Raw genomic sequence first — 15,853 nt, forward strand, 5'->3', positions numbered from 1 at the left:
CCCCATTTTCCCTTGCCTATAAGTTATGGTAAAGTCAGCTCCCAAGCCCCTCCTTCCCCCATCATGCAAGGTTTCTCCATCCTGCTTTAACCTTTTTCAGCTGTTTCACCTCTGTGAGACACTTTGTTTATGCCAGAGGCACTGGCTCTTTGGAAGAAGACTTTCTGCAGCGCTCGTCATTTGACTGGCTTTGTCCACCCTGCTTTGCCCTTTTCCTGTTCTTCTGCAGACTTTCCCCCCGTGGCAGCTTTTAGCTTCCATCCAGAACCACCACAGCTCTTTGTCCCTTGAATGCATCAAGGTGGATGATGGTGTGGCTTTCTCCCTTGGTAGCTTTCTCTTTGGAGCAGAATTTCTTCATCTTTGTTTCACAGATCTCAACAGACCAGTGAAACCTCCGGAACCTCTTTCAGAATGTTTAAGTGAAATCCATAAGAGCACAAGGAATGCCAATCATAATGAAGTAGTTACTAGAATTAAAAAAAAAAAAAAAAATTCATAGACCTCAGTTTAAGGAGCCTTGCTCTAAAGATGAGCCATTTAACAACAAAAAAAAAAAAAAAAAAAAAAAAAACAGAGAAAATAAAAACAGCCTTACTGAGAAAGCCAGACTGTACAATGGCAGCCACCGGGCTTCATTTCTCCTCCTCCAGCACAACAAAATGCTCACTTTCACTCGTTGCTGGAGCAGCAGCCAAAGCCACAGTCCACTTAAGTGTTTTTGGAGCTAAGCATGGTATTGAGTAGGCTGGTTGCAGGAACATCATTTGCTATTAACAAACTGCTAACAGTTTCCAGTTGGTCTACACACAGAGAGCATTATTTCATCCTTACCATCATCCTGTTTCATTGTGCATTCTCATTTCTAATCTACCAGCTGATTTTTTTTTTTTTTTTTTTTTTTTTTTTTTTTTGCTTTAGTGTCGTGCTGTGGCTAACAAATGGTAAAGTGTTAGGCCTTCCTGAGTTAAGTTTAACGTGAAAGGAGTGTATTCATGAAATAAATTTAACAGGAGGTGGCAGAAACAAGGGGTTAGACTTAGAAGATCTGACTGTATCAATGTTCAAAATAAAGAGAAAACTTAAAACCAGAAGGAAATGTTTATTAAAGAAAAACAGACATATATTGCACCGCTATCATGACAGGCTGTTTATTCTGAATCTCAGAGACAAAATTTCAATACTCGCTTTTTACCACACTCAGGAGACACTCAGAATTAGATTGAGAGATTTGCTTCACTAAAGACAAGAACATAAGCACCATTGTTCTGTGAATTGAGCAATAGTTGGGGTGAAGAAGGAAAAGTCTAGCAAAGAACCACTGTAGTGGTGAAAACTAGCACACTGCATTAATAAAAATCACCCCGATGCCCCAATATTTTAAAGTTTTTAATTCACTTTACCTTTTATATATGAAGTTACCTGCTATCATCAGGCAGATTTTAGGATCTGGTTAATGATTGCAGGAAGGGATGCAACTATAATTTGGCCAACTTATCTGTAAGCTATTTAGTAGTTGTATGTGCTCAACTACTTCACTTTGGGCATCCAACCCCAAAGATGCCTTGATGGGCTGTTCACCCACCCAAATACTAGGTTTGTCTATCCATTTCTCTGGAGCTTGATAGATAAGGGTTTCAGGGTCCAACATACTTTCACAAAAAGAAGCAAGTTACAGTCATCTAACAGACCTGGAGATGGACCCCATCTTCCTGAAAGCTTTTGAATTTAAGAGAAGGATCACATTGCTAAAGATGAAAAAAAAAAAAAAAGTGAAAACATTTTTAAGCTTGTAAGAAAGGGCCATCTGCCCCCAGAAAGCAGGTAACATTCATTCAGAACTGTAGGACCATACACCATTGTACTGCTAAGTGTATAATGGCCAAGGAATACTTACTGGGCCAGTGGCACAGATACGCAAAGACTAGCTAGTACCAAGAAGATATTGCCATTTTTAAAAAATTGCCTTGGAAAAAACATTTTGACTGTACTTAAGTGATTTCTCACATCATGAATATACATGACCTAAGGCTTTGTGTTGAATGTCCCTCTTGTGCCTGGTGTGGCATAATTAATAGCCCCCAAATCTTGAAGACCACAATCATGGTCCTAATAAATTATTTACATTTCTTTTTAACAATTTAGCAAACATGAAGCTGTCTTCTGAATGCCAGGCATGGAGCTGGAACTTAAGCTGGTGAATGAGCTATCCTTTATATTGCAAATTTGTTTCCACTGTTCCCCACCTTTGTACAGTTCAGCTTCTTTTATGAGTCCAGAATGTTTTGGTTAGTATGTTTACATTCTTTTCTGTCAAGACATTTTAAGGAATAATTTAAAACAGACAGATTCGATATTAACAAGTCTCCAGTAACACAAAACATCTGCTAATAAGGCAATCTTGTTAAGTGGGTCCTTAAAAAAAAAAAAAAAAAAAAAAAATTCGGAGTGGGACAGAATCAGAATTGCCAAAACTCAGTGACAAGCCATAGTACAAGTGCAAACTTTGGTCCTAAAAAGATGGAATAAATTTCCCAGGCACGATGTGCTTCAAGGCTGAATGCTGGTTGTTTAGAATTCAAATTGAATGTTCCATGTCCAGTTTTTCACCAACACTACTCCATCTATAAGCTTCTAGCTAGTTTCAGAGTATTTTGCATTCTTTGTCCAAGATTACAGGATCAAGGCCTCCCAAACTTGTGTCGCTTTCTCTTGATGGGCAGTGTTGAGAATGACATGTTTTTGGTCATATTGTGTACCCCCTGAAAGAAAAAACAATAATGAAATGTCACTTGCATTTATTTTGTAGATGGATGTAGCACAGGTGCCCTTTAGGTTTTTAAAATAACTGAAAACGTGAACCAGGAGGCAAAAGATCTCATAGAAGCTTGAGTTTGCCTCTATTATGGCAAGTGACAGAAGGGCTAACTTTTGTTTTTAATTATGTAATCCTACTACTCATCTGCTCTCATCAATAACATCATGTAAAGGGTTCTCCCTCCCACCTCACCCTACCCCCTTCCTCCTTGAAGATCTTCAAGTACAGACTGGATATCCACTTGTTGGGTATGTTAGGTTGTTATTCCCTTGGTATGAGTTGCTGGGGTCCTTTTATAATTCTTCATAGATTTCAGTATTATTCCAAAAGTGGGTCACTGTAACTTAATTTGTCCAATATTGATGGGATATGGGAGGGAATGACTGAGCAAAGAAATATTGGGTTTCAAAGATTCCAACATTAGGGATAAAAATTCATTATTCGGAAAAAACTGTTGGGAAAACTGGAAATTAGTATGGCAGAAATTAGATATGGATCCACACTTAACACCATATACCAAGATAAGATCAAAATGGGTCCATGATTTAGGCATAAAGAGGGAGATAATAAATAGATTAGAGGAACAGAGGATAATCTACCTCTCAGACTTGTGGAGGAGGAAGGAATTTATGACCAGAGGAGAACTAGAGATCATTATTGATCACAAAATAGAAGATTTTGATTACATCAAACTAAAAAGTTTCTGTACAAATAATACTAATGCAAACAAGATTAGAAGGGAAGTAACAAATTGGGAAAATATTTTTAAAAACAAAGGTTCTGACAAAGGTCTCATTTCCAAAATATATAGAGAACTGACCGTAATTTATAAGAAACCGAACCATTCTCCAATTGATAAATGGTCAAAGGATATGAACAGACAATTCTCAGAGGAAGAAATTGAAACTATATCCACTCACATGAAAGAGTGTTCCAAATCACTACTGATCAGAGAAATGCAAAGTAAGACCACTCTGAGATACCACTACACACCTGTCAGATTGGCTAAGATGACAGGAACAAATAATGACAAATGTTGGAGGGGATGTGGGGAAATTGGGACACTAATACATTGCTGGTGGAGTTGTGAAAGAATCCAGCCATTCTGGAGAGCAATCTGGAATTATGCCCAAAAAGTTATCAAACTGTGCATACCCTTTGACCCAGCAGCGCTACTACTGGGATTATATCCCAAAGAAATACTAAAGAGCGGAAAGAGACATATATGTGCCAAAATGTTTGTGGCAGCTCTTTTTGTTGTAGCTAGAAACTGGAAGATGAATGGATGTCCATCAGTTGGAGAATGGTTGGGTAAATTGTGGTATATGAAGGTTATGGAATATTATTGCTCGGTAAGAAATGACCAGCAGGAGGAATATAGAGAGGCCTGGAGAGACTTAAATCAACTGATGCTGAGTGAAATGAGCAGAACCAGAAGATCACTGTACACTTCAACAACAATACTGTATGGGGATGTATTCTGATGGAAGTGGAAATCTTCAACATAAAGAAGATCCAACTCACTTCCAGTTGATCAATGATGGACAGGGGTAGCTGCACCCAGAGAAGAAACACTGGGAGGGGAATCAAAATTGTTAGCACTAATATCTGTCTGCCCAGGTTACATGTACCTTCGGAATCTAATGTTTATTGTGCAACAAGAAAATAATATTTGCACACATGTATTGTACCTAGACTATATTGTAACACATGTAAAATGTATGGTATTGCCTGTCGTCGGGGGGAGGGAATAGAGGGAGGGGGGGTAATTTGGAAAAATGAATACAAGGGATAATATTATAAAATATATATATATATATATATATATAATAAAAAAAAAAAAAAAAAAAAAAGAAATATTGGGTTTCATGGATATTGTTAGAAAGGTAACAGGAAGAGAATCAGATTCTGTTTTGGAAAGGAATTCAGGCCATTTATGCCCATTATTTTGTGAAGCAACCCCTTCTACATATCAATAAGTGGTCATCCAATTTATTTAAAGATAAAAAATTAAGAAATTCATGACCTGCCAACACTGGCCATTCTGCCTAAGAGAGATCCAATTATTAAGAAATTCTTCCTCATATCAAGAATAAATTTAAATAAATTTGCCTCTGCCATTTTCCTCCCAATATTCTTAACCTTTGGGACTAAAGCTAATAAGTGGAATTCTTTGTCCATAGGTCACCCCTTCACATACTTAAAGGCAGCCATCCTATTCCCTCACTGAATCTGCTCAACGGAAAACAATCTCAGTTCTTGTCAAGATTATTTACATAACTTGGATTCCAATTCCTCCATCATCCTGAGCACCCTCCTCTGGTTTTGTTCCAATTTGCCACCATTCTTCCTTTAATATGTCAAGTGTGTTCTGATATCTCTTTAGCAACTTAACAACCATTGCACTGACATTCTCTAGCTCCCTATCGCTTTTGCAGCTCACTAAAACCCCTAAGTTTTCTTTAAAAAGCTTCTCCATCTTGTACAATTTATCTTTTGGCTCAAAGTATAGGACTTAGCATTGACTTCTAATTAAGTAGCATCTTAATAGATTTTTTTGGTCCACTCTTCTAGAGAGAGCTTTTTCTGGGCCATAATTTTCATTTAATAGACTTTGTATTATCCCTTTCTAATTTCGTGATATCTGCAAAATCTAATAAGATAAGCATGGGACCTTTGCCTTTTACCACACCTATAAATATTGAACTAAATCAAGGGCACTATTGATAGTGCCCCTTTGGATGAGATTTTAACAAGAGCAACTCTTTGGTTTTTAGTGTGTTTTTCTCACAACAATCTTATTTGGGTGGCAGTATGAGAATTCCTACCATTTGAAGGAGAAGAAACAGGTTTCTGTAAATAAATTAAGTTGCCCAAAGTCACAAAGAGTGGCAATTATAATAGACACCAGTGCCACCTCTCCATGCATGTGAGAAGGAACTAGTTTTGACATCCATTAAAAAACAAAAAAAAATGCCCATCATTCTAGTGGGGAAGAGAAGGAAGACCTAAAAATCAGTGGTCCAATATAAAACCAAAAGAAGGACTTTTTAAAGGCTCTCATTAGCATTAAATCAATCAGTCTGTAGTTCCCACTATAGGGAATTTAGGCTTTGGTAAAATAAACAAATCACATCATTAAAGCTGTATGTAAATCTATTGCCAAACTACAGTTAGGACTGCAAACATGTTCCCCAGAAAACATTTTCTAAGGAGATGCTTACCTGGAATTCTGGAAAGCAAATGTTCTTTAAATGTAAAATATCAATAAATGAAAGGGCTCATTTAGCATCCTATTGGCTTAAAATAAAAATTCTTTTTCAGAGAACACAGACCTCACTTAACACCTCACCACCGAATCAATAAGCCTTGTAAGGTCAGGAGCAGTCCTTGCAAAATCCAGCACTGTGCCTCAAATATATAGGTGCCTCAGTAAAGATTTTCTGAATAAAGGCCTTGGTGTTATGGTACTAGAGTTCTCATTCCATTTGATTTAATCCAACAATCATTGTTGGTCTGTTCTAGCATGGTGCTGGGAACATAAACAATCTCTGCCCCATAAGAAGCTTTTACTCCACTGGAGATAGCTTATGTTGGCTGTAAACCGAAAGTTTAATACAAAATTACAGTGAGAGCATGTCGACAATGGGATCAGGAAAGGCTTCTGGTAGAATGTGGTGAAATATAAGAATTCTGAAAGAAATGTGGGTAGGAAATGTATACCAAGCATGTCAGAGAAGCTGATGTACATACAAACAGGAGACAGCATGCAGGCTTGGGAAAATAGCAAGACAATTATCATTTCTATTAGATCACCCACAGGGTACACAGAAAGTCAAGAAAGTAATATGAAATAAATGGAAAGAAAGATGGAAGCCAGATTGTAAAGGGCTTTAAATATAAAATTATTAATTTTAAATTTATTAAATAATTATAAGTATAATATAAAATTATTAAAATATAAAATAAGGTGAAGGAGTTTGTATTTTATCCTAAAGTTGTTAATTGAACAGGGTAGTAATATGGTCAGATCTGTGGCTTAAGTTGTTATAATACTCCAAGTAGAAGATATACTGAACCTATGGGAAATGGGCTTAGAATCCTGCAAGTACCAAAAACTAATCTTTCACTAGACATTGCTGAAAATAATTTTCTACACATTTATAAGAAAATGTTAATTCTGATCATATGTGCTTTTTCTACAGTAACCATTAAATTACCCATAAAATGTAGTACACATAATAAAACTGGTGACATGCAAAACATTTTTTCTTGCTACTAATTTCCTAGAATTCCGTGACCTTTTGTGCTAATTTTTTTTAAAAAATAGACAATTTTCATTTTTATAACACATGAAATAGAGTACCATAAGTATTATAAGGCAAATAAAATTCTTAAAACATTTTTATTTAAAAAAAAACATTTTAAAACCTGAAACTTACTTTCAATGTTAAATAGTATGAGTGCATTATACTGTAGACTACACTGCTATAAGCTCTAACTTAGCCTCCCTCTGGAAACCAAGGGAGAGGTTACTGAGATTTTAGTTTTGTTGAAAGACTCTTGAGATTGATGAGTTTTAAAGGCAAATGCTGAAAACAGCATTTTTCTTTGGGGGGGAAAAAAAAGCTGCAATTAATGCACAGAGAGCTCTTTACAAATCCATTAAAGCTCAGTGTGATACTAGCCCTCCCCAAATACACATCTTGCCTCCCGTTTTTTCCTTTACTACACAATATTTTGAATGTTTACAGCTGTCAACACAAAAGTGAAAATAAGGTTACTAATAAAATCATACAAAAGCCTGAAGTCAAGAAAGTTAAACATGCTAATGTTAAGGACAGACTAATATATTATACCCTAGCACTATGAAAATATAAAAAGTTATGAATATAGTATTCATGAGAAGCTTGTAATTAAAAACCCAGAAGTAAAGTTGGAATGATTTGGCAACATTTTTTACAGGCACAGATTGGATCTTACAAGTCACAATTTCCTTTTTTTCTCCTTACTTTAGGATGGTAATCTGCTTTTGTTTTTGTGTATATACACGGTGATTACTTTTTCAGATTTTCACAGAAATGAAATAATATTCAGCATGTATAGAGTTTAAGTTTTGCAAAGTATTTTACAAATATTGTCTTTTCCTTACAACATTGCCCTGGGAAGTAGGGGCTTTTAAATTATCCCCATTTTTACAGATGAGGAAACTGGGACAGATACAAGTTAAATGACTTGCCCAGCTAGTGTCTCAAAATTAAATTTGAACTTGGGTTTTCCCAGCTCCAGGTCTAGTTCTCTAACTACCAGATGACCTAGATGCTTGAACGGAATAATCCATCACAGAATTATGAGGCCTTTATTGAAAGGACATTTAGTCTATTCACCTGTCTTAAGACAGAAATTCATACAAATCATCTTTGAGTGATGGGTATACATCACTTTGTAAAAAGTATGCAGAAGAATCAATTATTAGAATGGAATTTAAGATAGACTTTCAGTACTACTTTCCATGGATCATTTCAGAATGCTGAAGGACACTGGACCACTGTCACCTGAAGAGCAATGAAATGAAATCCATTTGTGTCATCATGTATTTCATTAAGTTATAAATAAGCAAAAGTTAGAACAGGTGAAAATCCAACTTTTCATTTAAGAGCCCCACAGTTCTGCCCGTTAGCTGTGTGACCTTAGGCAAGCTTTCTGAGTTTCGGGGTCCTCATCTATAAATGAGGTGCTGGTGGTCTCTGAAGAACAATCCCAGCCCTGAATTCTAGAGCAGGAAGTTAAGTTTGTATTCATCTTTCTTGGTATATGGGATTATAGAGCATCATTCTATTATGTCCACAAGGTGGCAGCCTTCTCATACATGAGATTTCCATGTTTCTATTGCTAAGAAAAATCCCAGACATTGGCTAGCTAAGGTTATGCTAAACTTGCCAATGTCAAAGATAGAAACAATAACAACAGCAGGAATAAAAACAATACCTAGCATTTTTATAGTGCTTTGAGCCTTTTAAAATGTTTTATGTGTCATCTCAATTTGATCCTCACAATCCTGTGAGCTAAGTGCTATTATTTCCACTTTATACATGAAAGCTAAAAGTAGCCACTTGCCCAGGGTCACCCAGCTATTAGCCATCTCTGGCTGCAGTCAAACTTGGATCTTCTTGATTCCAAGTCCAAAATTCAGTTTTTGAAAACGATTTCATTTTCCCTTTTGAAAAACCAGAAATCTAACTTGAACATATTTATTAAGTCTCCTTGTCTTGATCCACTGGAACTAAATATCCTCCAACCCCTAACTATATTCACATCCTCCAAAATTGTTTTTGGCCCTCTTCCTTTTTGACATCATCATCATGGGTTTAATTATCATTTCTATTACATCATCCACAGATCCATGTATCTGGCTCTAGACTGATTTCTGCATCTCTGATTGACTACTGGACATTTCAAACTGGATGTCCTGCAGGCATCTGTAATGCAATATGTCTAAGGAATATTTAGCAAAATCCCAATTTCACCCCTCTTTCAAATTTCTTGATTTCTATTAATGGTACTACCCTTCCAGCCAACCACAGAGGCTCACAACCTTAGTAGCATCCTTGACATTTCACTTTTCCTTCCCCATATAATAATTTGCCTTATCTTCTCATGCATAACTCCATATTTCTCATACTGTCCCATCCTCTATTCACTTGCCTATTTCATACCCTTATCACCTCTTGCCTAGATTATTGTGACAGCTTGTTAATTGGTCTCTCTGCCTCAAATATCATCCCATTTTAATTCTGTATCTGCACAGCTGCTAACATGATTTTCCTAAAACATAGCTTTCACCACATCATCTTCCTGTCCAATAAATTCCAATAGCTTTCAGTTGCTTTAGAATCAAATAGAAACTAAAGCTCTTTAAAAGCTGCCTCCAACATTTCTCCCCTTCACAAACCAAGTGTTGTAGTTAAACTGAAGTTCTATCCATTCCTCATCCATGATACCTGATCAATCTCTTTTTTCTATCCCTTTCCACTGGCTATTTCCATGCTGTATACTCTTTCCTCATCTCTGCCTCTTGTAAAATTTGTTTCCTTTAAAACTCAGCTCCAAGTCCATCTTCCACATAAAGCCTTTCTTGATTTTCTTAACAGTAAGTATTCTTCCCCCCACCAGCTTTGTATTTTTGCAATGGTTTCTTTTTGGTCCTTGTACTACCAGCACCTATGCATATCAGTTGGTACAGAGCAGGTACTTAATAATTGTTCATCTACTCACTCAACAAATATAGGCTGATTGATTAGAAAATGGAGAATCATAGTCCTCAAGTGACTTTCTTGGGGTCACTTAGCTATCTAGAAACAGAGCTCAAATTTATATAAAGTCTCAGTATATTTTTTATATCTTCAAGTTCTCCTTATTTCTAATAAGTTGGAGAACTCAATTTTACTGCAGTCATTTAGGGTAAAAAGAGAGGAATTCATCATGCATTTTCTCTCCTTTTTTTATACATCTCATATGATATTTCCTTTACAATTACATGATTTTGGTTCAGTCCACACTTAATCCACATCTTATCCTAAATGTATTACCTCTTAAATGTTATTCTTTTTATCTCACCATATTTCCAACAAATCAAGGTCTTTTTTAATTCAAACCTTATAAAAATCTAATAAATGGCTTCCAATAGAGATCAATTATAAGCACTTATTTAACACTTAGTATGTGGCAGGCACTGACACAATAATAGAACAGTTTTGTCCTCAAGTAGTTTGTATTATATCAAGGACAATAATATATGCACATGAAAGTCCATATTAAGTAAATAAAAGGTTATTTTAGCTAATAGAGAAAAAGAAGAGAACAAGCATGTATTAAATGTCAAGCAATAAAAAAAAAAAAACAGTCCTGCCTTCAAGAAGCTTACTTTCTATTAGAGAAAATATGTACACAGTAGTCAATACAAAGCAAATATAAGGTAATTTTGGAGGGGAGGGGAGAAGAGAAGGGAAGAAGGAAATAAGCATTTATTAAGCTCTAGGCACCATTAATATCAATGTGCTAGGCACTGATGACCCCTTAAAAATATCTCATTTGACAAAGGATAATTGTCTGCTTGTGCTAAAGTCTGATGAATATATTAGAAATGTTTTTTCTAAGTTTTAAGTAAATAAAAAACCTTTCTTAAAAAGGTATGATTTTTTTTTAAATTCTGCTTTGATGATTTTTTCTTTTGAAAACTAAAATCCATATTTACTCTGTCAATCCACAATTTTAGTAAAGAACCTGAGCCTATCTATGATACTCATTTAAAATAAGGGGCACTGATGAAGTTAGGCTTTGTATTATCAAGACCTCATTAAATTTACAGAACATACTCTAGCCAGGGGTCTCAAACTACAGCCCGCGGGCCAGATGCGGCCAGCTGAGGACGTTTATGCAGCCTGCTGGGTTATGGCAAATGGGCTGAGGGGCGGAGACAGAGTGTGAGTTTTTGTTTTTACTGTAGTCTGGCCTTCCAACAGTCTGAGGGACAGTGAACTGGCCCCTATTTAAAAAGTTTGAGGACCACTGCTTTAGTCCATTTGTTTCATGTAAAATAGGAAAGTTCTCCTTAGTAAGCTAAACTCAAATTACTCTAAATTGCATGAATAAAAGACCCTTCTATAAAGCTGTATTTTGACCAGCTCAATAGTGGATGAGAGCAATTTATTTCCTATACACATGCTATATTAACAAAAAAAATTTTGAAGAGAATTAGAAAGCAACCAGAAAGAACTGAACCATCCAAGGGTAATGATATCTTTCGCATGCTGCTTGCTGTTATTTTAAACATTTCTGTCTATATTGTCTTTTTAACTTGTCCTGAAATATTGCTGATTTTCCCCACAAGATTAATTTTGTTTGTAAAAATGGGGAGATGAACATCATCTCTGTTTTATTTCCATTTGCTTTAATGAGGGAAAAAATGACACAGTTACATGGTGTATCTTAAACAAAAGAAATAAAAGATGAAGGAGATGAGGGACAGAGCAACATTTGTATGAAGGAACCAAGCTGGCCTGCCTTTGCCTTGCTGCATATACTTAGGATGCATATATAAACTTTAAAATAATAATACAGGTAATAGAAATCATAATAAGATTTAAAACAAGAAATCAAGAGGAATAATGATCTTGCAATCTGTTAAGAAGTTAAACCATAATCAAGAAAACTGCTAGACTGAAGTTTAAAAGACTAGGGTTCAAATCCCAGCTCTAAAGTTAGTTGTGTACAAATCACCCAATCTCTCTGACCCTCAGATTCTTCACCTGCAAAATGAAATGATTCAAATAGATAACCTCTAAGACCTCTTCATAGCTTTAAATTTATGATCAAGCTATCACTCTCTCCCCAGGTGAAATGTGTGTAATCCTTAAAGGCAGAGATTACCTTATTTTGTATCTATCCCACTCAGCCAATATCCTGTAAGATACATTGCACATAATAAAAACTTTTAAAATGTTTGTTGGTTGAAATAGACTATGTAAAAGAATGTGGATTGACAACCTATTTTAAGGCATCCAGGTGGTACAATGGGTACAGCAAGGGCTTGAAGTCATTTTCCCGAATTCAAATTCAGCTTCAGACACTTTACTAGCTGTGTGATGCTGAACAAGTCATTTAACGCTATTTGTCTCAACTTTGTCATCTGTAAAATGGGCTAGATAAGAAGATGGCAAACCACTCCAGTATCTTTGCCAAAAAAAAAAAAAAATCCAAATGGGGTAATAAAGTCAGACACAAAATAACTAAATTACAATCCCTATTTTAAAAAATATTTTTCCCTTACACAAGCTTGAAAATAAAAAGCACACAACAGAAGTAAATATAAGGTAATTTTGGCTGGTAGGGAAGAAGGAAAGGGAACAAGCTTTTAATAAATACCCACTATGAATTAGGTGGTAAAAACAAAACAGCCCTGTCTTCAGGGAGCTTATATTCTATGAGATAATGTATACACACAGTAGCCTATACAAAGTAAACAGAAGGTCATTTTGGTCTAGTGGAAAATAGGTAGAATGAAAAGAACATAGGATTGGATTAAAAAGTTAGGAGAACCTCTCTGATACTGTTGCTACTTACAGAGCTACTCTGAAGAAAGTGCTTTATAAACATTAAAGCAGAACATGATTTTTTTTCTCTTTTTGTTTTTTTCTCATGCAGCATGATAATATGGAAATATATTTAGAAGAATGTTTAACCTATATTGGAATATTTGCTGTCTGGGTGAGGGGGATGGATGGGAGTTCTCTAAAATTTGGAACACAAGATTTTTGCAGAAGTGAATGTTGAAAACTATCTTTGCATTTATGTTGAAAATAAAAAGCTATTATTATTTTTTTTAAAAGTAAAACAGAACATGATATAGTCAATGGAATAAGTGATGGGCTTGAAATCAGGAAGACCAGACTAGGCTAGTTTATAGTTCTCTGGGTCTCAGTTTCCTCATCTGTAAAATGGGATATGGGAGTGAATTTATTGCCCTCTAAAGTCAGCTTTAAATCTATAATCTGATAGAAATATCATCATACTACCTGTCACAGGCTCACTTAAGTTTTCTGCCACTAAGGAAGTCATCATTAAAATCATAATTCAGTGAAAGAAAAAAAATATTTACCTTTGATATCTAAAACTAAATTTGGCTTCAACTTGCTATAGATTCTGCCATCAGACTTAATACTCCAGAATTGGCTATCTTCATTTTGATCAAGTGCCAGGCCCAATTTAGAACCCGAGGTCACAAGACTTCCAACAATGGTCAAGCAGCAATCTTCTGCAATCTGTTCAAAAGAAAAATAAAATCCGACATATTTTAATTCTTAATGTTCAAGGTGCAGTGGAAAGAGTGTCAATCCTAGAATCAGGAAGACGAGTTCAAATCCTACCTCAGACACTCCTGGCTGGGTGGTCCTAAACAAGTATCTGCCTATTTTTTTCTCATCTGTAAAATGGAAATAATAACAACAGCACCTACCTCTGAGGGTTGTGTGGACAGAATGAGATTATTTGTAAAGCATCTTGAAAACATTAATCTACTATGTAAATACTATTATTATTATTATCAATTATTATCATCATTCCTTAGCTTCTAGACCAATAGAAAGCTTAATAGACCTTTTCCCTTTTATTAGTTATGAAGAGACAGAAAAAATCTTTAGATGAAATCTCCACCCACCTTATCCAAGAGAATAAAATGTTAATGATTTCACCATTATATTAGTCTTTCTAATTTTAAAAAAAGAATAGCTAATAAACTATCTCATCACTGAAAACATTTAAAAAATGATTATTAGTGTCTCTTACCTTTCCTCCAAAAGAAAGTTCTAAAAGAAGCCCAGTAAAAAAGGAAAACTACCTCTGGGTGATACAAGACAATGATTTTATTGGACTATGTCTGCACCAAATGCATTATTCACAGATACTTTCAAAAGCTGTTATTCTAAACTCATTCTAATAAAAATTTTTATGATAATGCTGCATCTTTTACAATGACACATACAGTTCTGGAGCTTATGCTTCCTCTACTGGTACCCAATTCTGGTCCAGAGATGAGTGGGGATTCTCTGGGGCCATTTTGGTACTGTATAAACTTTGCAGGATTCTAGAAAGCCTGAAAGGTTTATTATGCTAATGGAACCAGGGAAAACCTGCGTGTTTTCTGTCTGCTAAGGACCAGCCTACCTATGTCCAGAGAAGACCTTGGCCAATAAACCACAAGGAGATGAATTTTTGAAACCCAGCAGCTCTTTTAAGGTTTAGCCTCTCTTATGCTATTAAAAAAAAAAAAATCACATTACTGGGCTTGGAGTTTAATCCAAAGAACTTGAAAATGAAATACAAGCATATTCTCTTCAATGGAAGCTGAAGTGAAGAATGGATTTAATGATTCAGTTATTCCTTTCTTCTCCACCATCCTAAATATTACTGACTAAATTCAAGGCTGTTCTATATCTTTGCCAAAATGTTCTAGCCTAAAGCAATATTGCTGTGAAGCATACTGTTCCCTTGTCTAGCTTAAGATAATGTTGGCATCCTTTTCAGTTCTAATCTCTCTGTTAATCCCTTTTCTCAGCGTGTCCCTTCCTTGCATGCCCAAACAGTACCTTCTGTTTATAAAAAGGAAGGCTTTTTCACTTAGAGCATAACAGATGAAATTAAGACATGAATTCCCCTCCCTCTCAGAGTCACTTTCATAAAGTTGTGAATATATCTTTGATTCATTACTCTTGACATTTTTTTCAAACTCAAAAAGTCACAGGCTTTATAAAAGTGGAGCATTTAAAATATTACATGAAAAATGTGAATGAGCTTTCCTATTTTACAGTCTTTACCCTGGAGGGTAGACGGTCGTGGAGCAGCTGAGGAATGAATGCCCCAGGCCTGGAGTCAGGAAAACTCCTTTCCCCGAGTTCAAATCTGATGTCAGATTCTTACTAGCTGAGTGACCCCAGGCAAGTCAGTTAGCTCTATTTGCCCAAGTTCCTCATCTGTAAAATGAGCTGGAGAAGGAAATGGCAAAAACCATTCCAGTATCTTTGCCAAAAAAACAACAAAAAAAAAATGGGGTTATAAAGAGATAGATGTGAGTAAACAACTGAGAGGAGGTGACAGATATTTATCCCTCTTCACCTCCAAGAGAAATAAGATGAATATAAACATAGATATTATATATATATATATATATATATATATATATATATATATATATATATATATATATATGGGTTGGGGTTTTTTTGTTTTGTTTTTTAAACAACCCCAGTGACACAGAAAACCAGGAAGGCAATGTGTGCCTTGCAGCATTCTTTAATAACTTATAGTCTCACATCTCAACCACACTGTTTGACTATAAAAGCTACAGTTGGGAAACAGAAATGCTGATTTGTATTTGTTAGCTCCTTCTGTTCTTAGTTAATGACAGCACAAAGTAGGTTAAGAAAAGAGGGTTGCACAAATATGAGCGCCTCCTTTGTTTTGTTGCAATGTAGCGGGGAA

The 15,853-nt window shown here is 35.5% G+C and overlaps 1 protein-coding gene across 2 annotated transcripts in view; it reads right to left on the reverse strand.

Moving 5' to 3' along the window:
* Window positions 1-1,082: 1,082 nt before the first annotated feature.
* CRYBG1 (crystallin beta-gamma domain containing 1) overlaps window positions 1,083-15,853 on the reverse strand; it is a 252,229-nt gene continuing 237,458 nt past the window's right edge. For both annotated transcript variants that reach the window (XM_074310169.1, XM_074310170.1), the window contains 2 exons: window positions 13,476-13,638; window positions 1,083-2,762 (listed from right to left, as the gene is read on the reverse strand). In XM_074310169.1, the coding sequence (XP_074166270.1) occupies window positions 2,674-2,762; window positions 13,476-13,638 (252 nt within the window). In that variant the 3' untranslated portion in view covers window positions 1,083-2,673. The remainder of the gene's footprint in view (window positions 2,763-13,475; window positions 13,639-15,853) is intronic.

The sequence above is a fragment of the Sminthopsis crassicaudata genome, chromosome 4 (genome assembly GCF_048593235.1).
Source record: "Sminthopsis crassicaudata isolate SCR6 chromosome 4, ASM4859323v1, whole genome shotgun sequence".
In the NCBI taxonomy this organism is placed as follows: domain Eukaryota; kingdom Metazoa; phylum Chordata; class Mammalia; order Dasyuromorphia; family Dasyuridae; genus Sminthopsis; species Sminthopsis crassicaudata.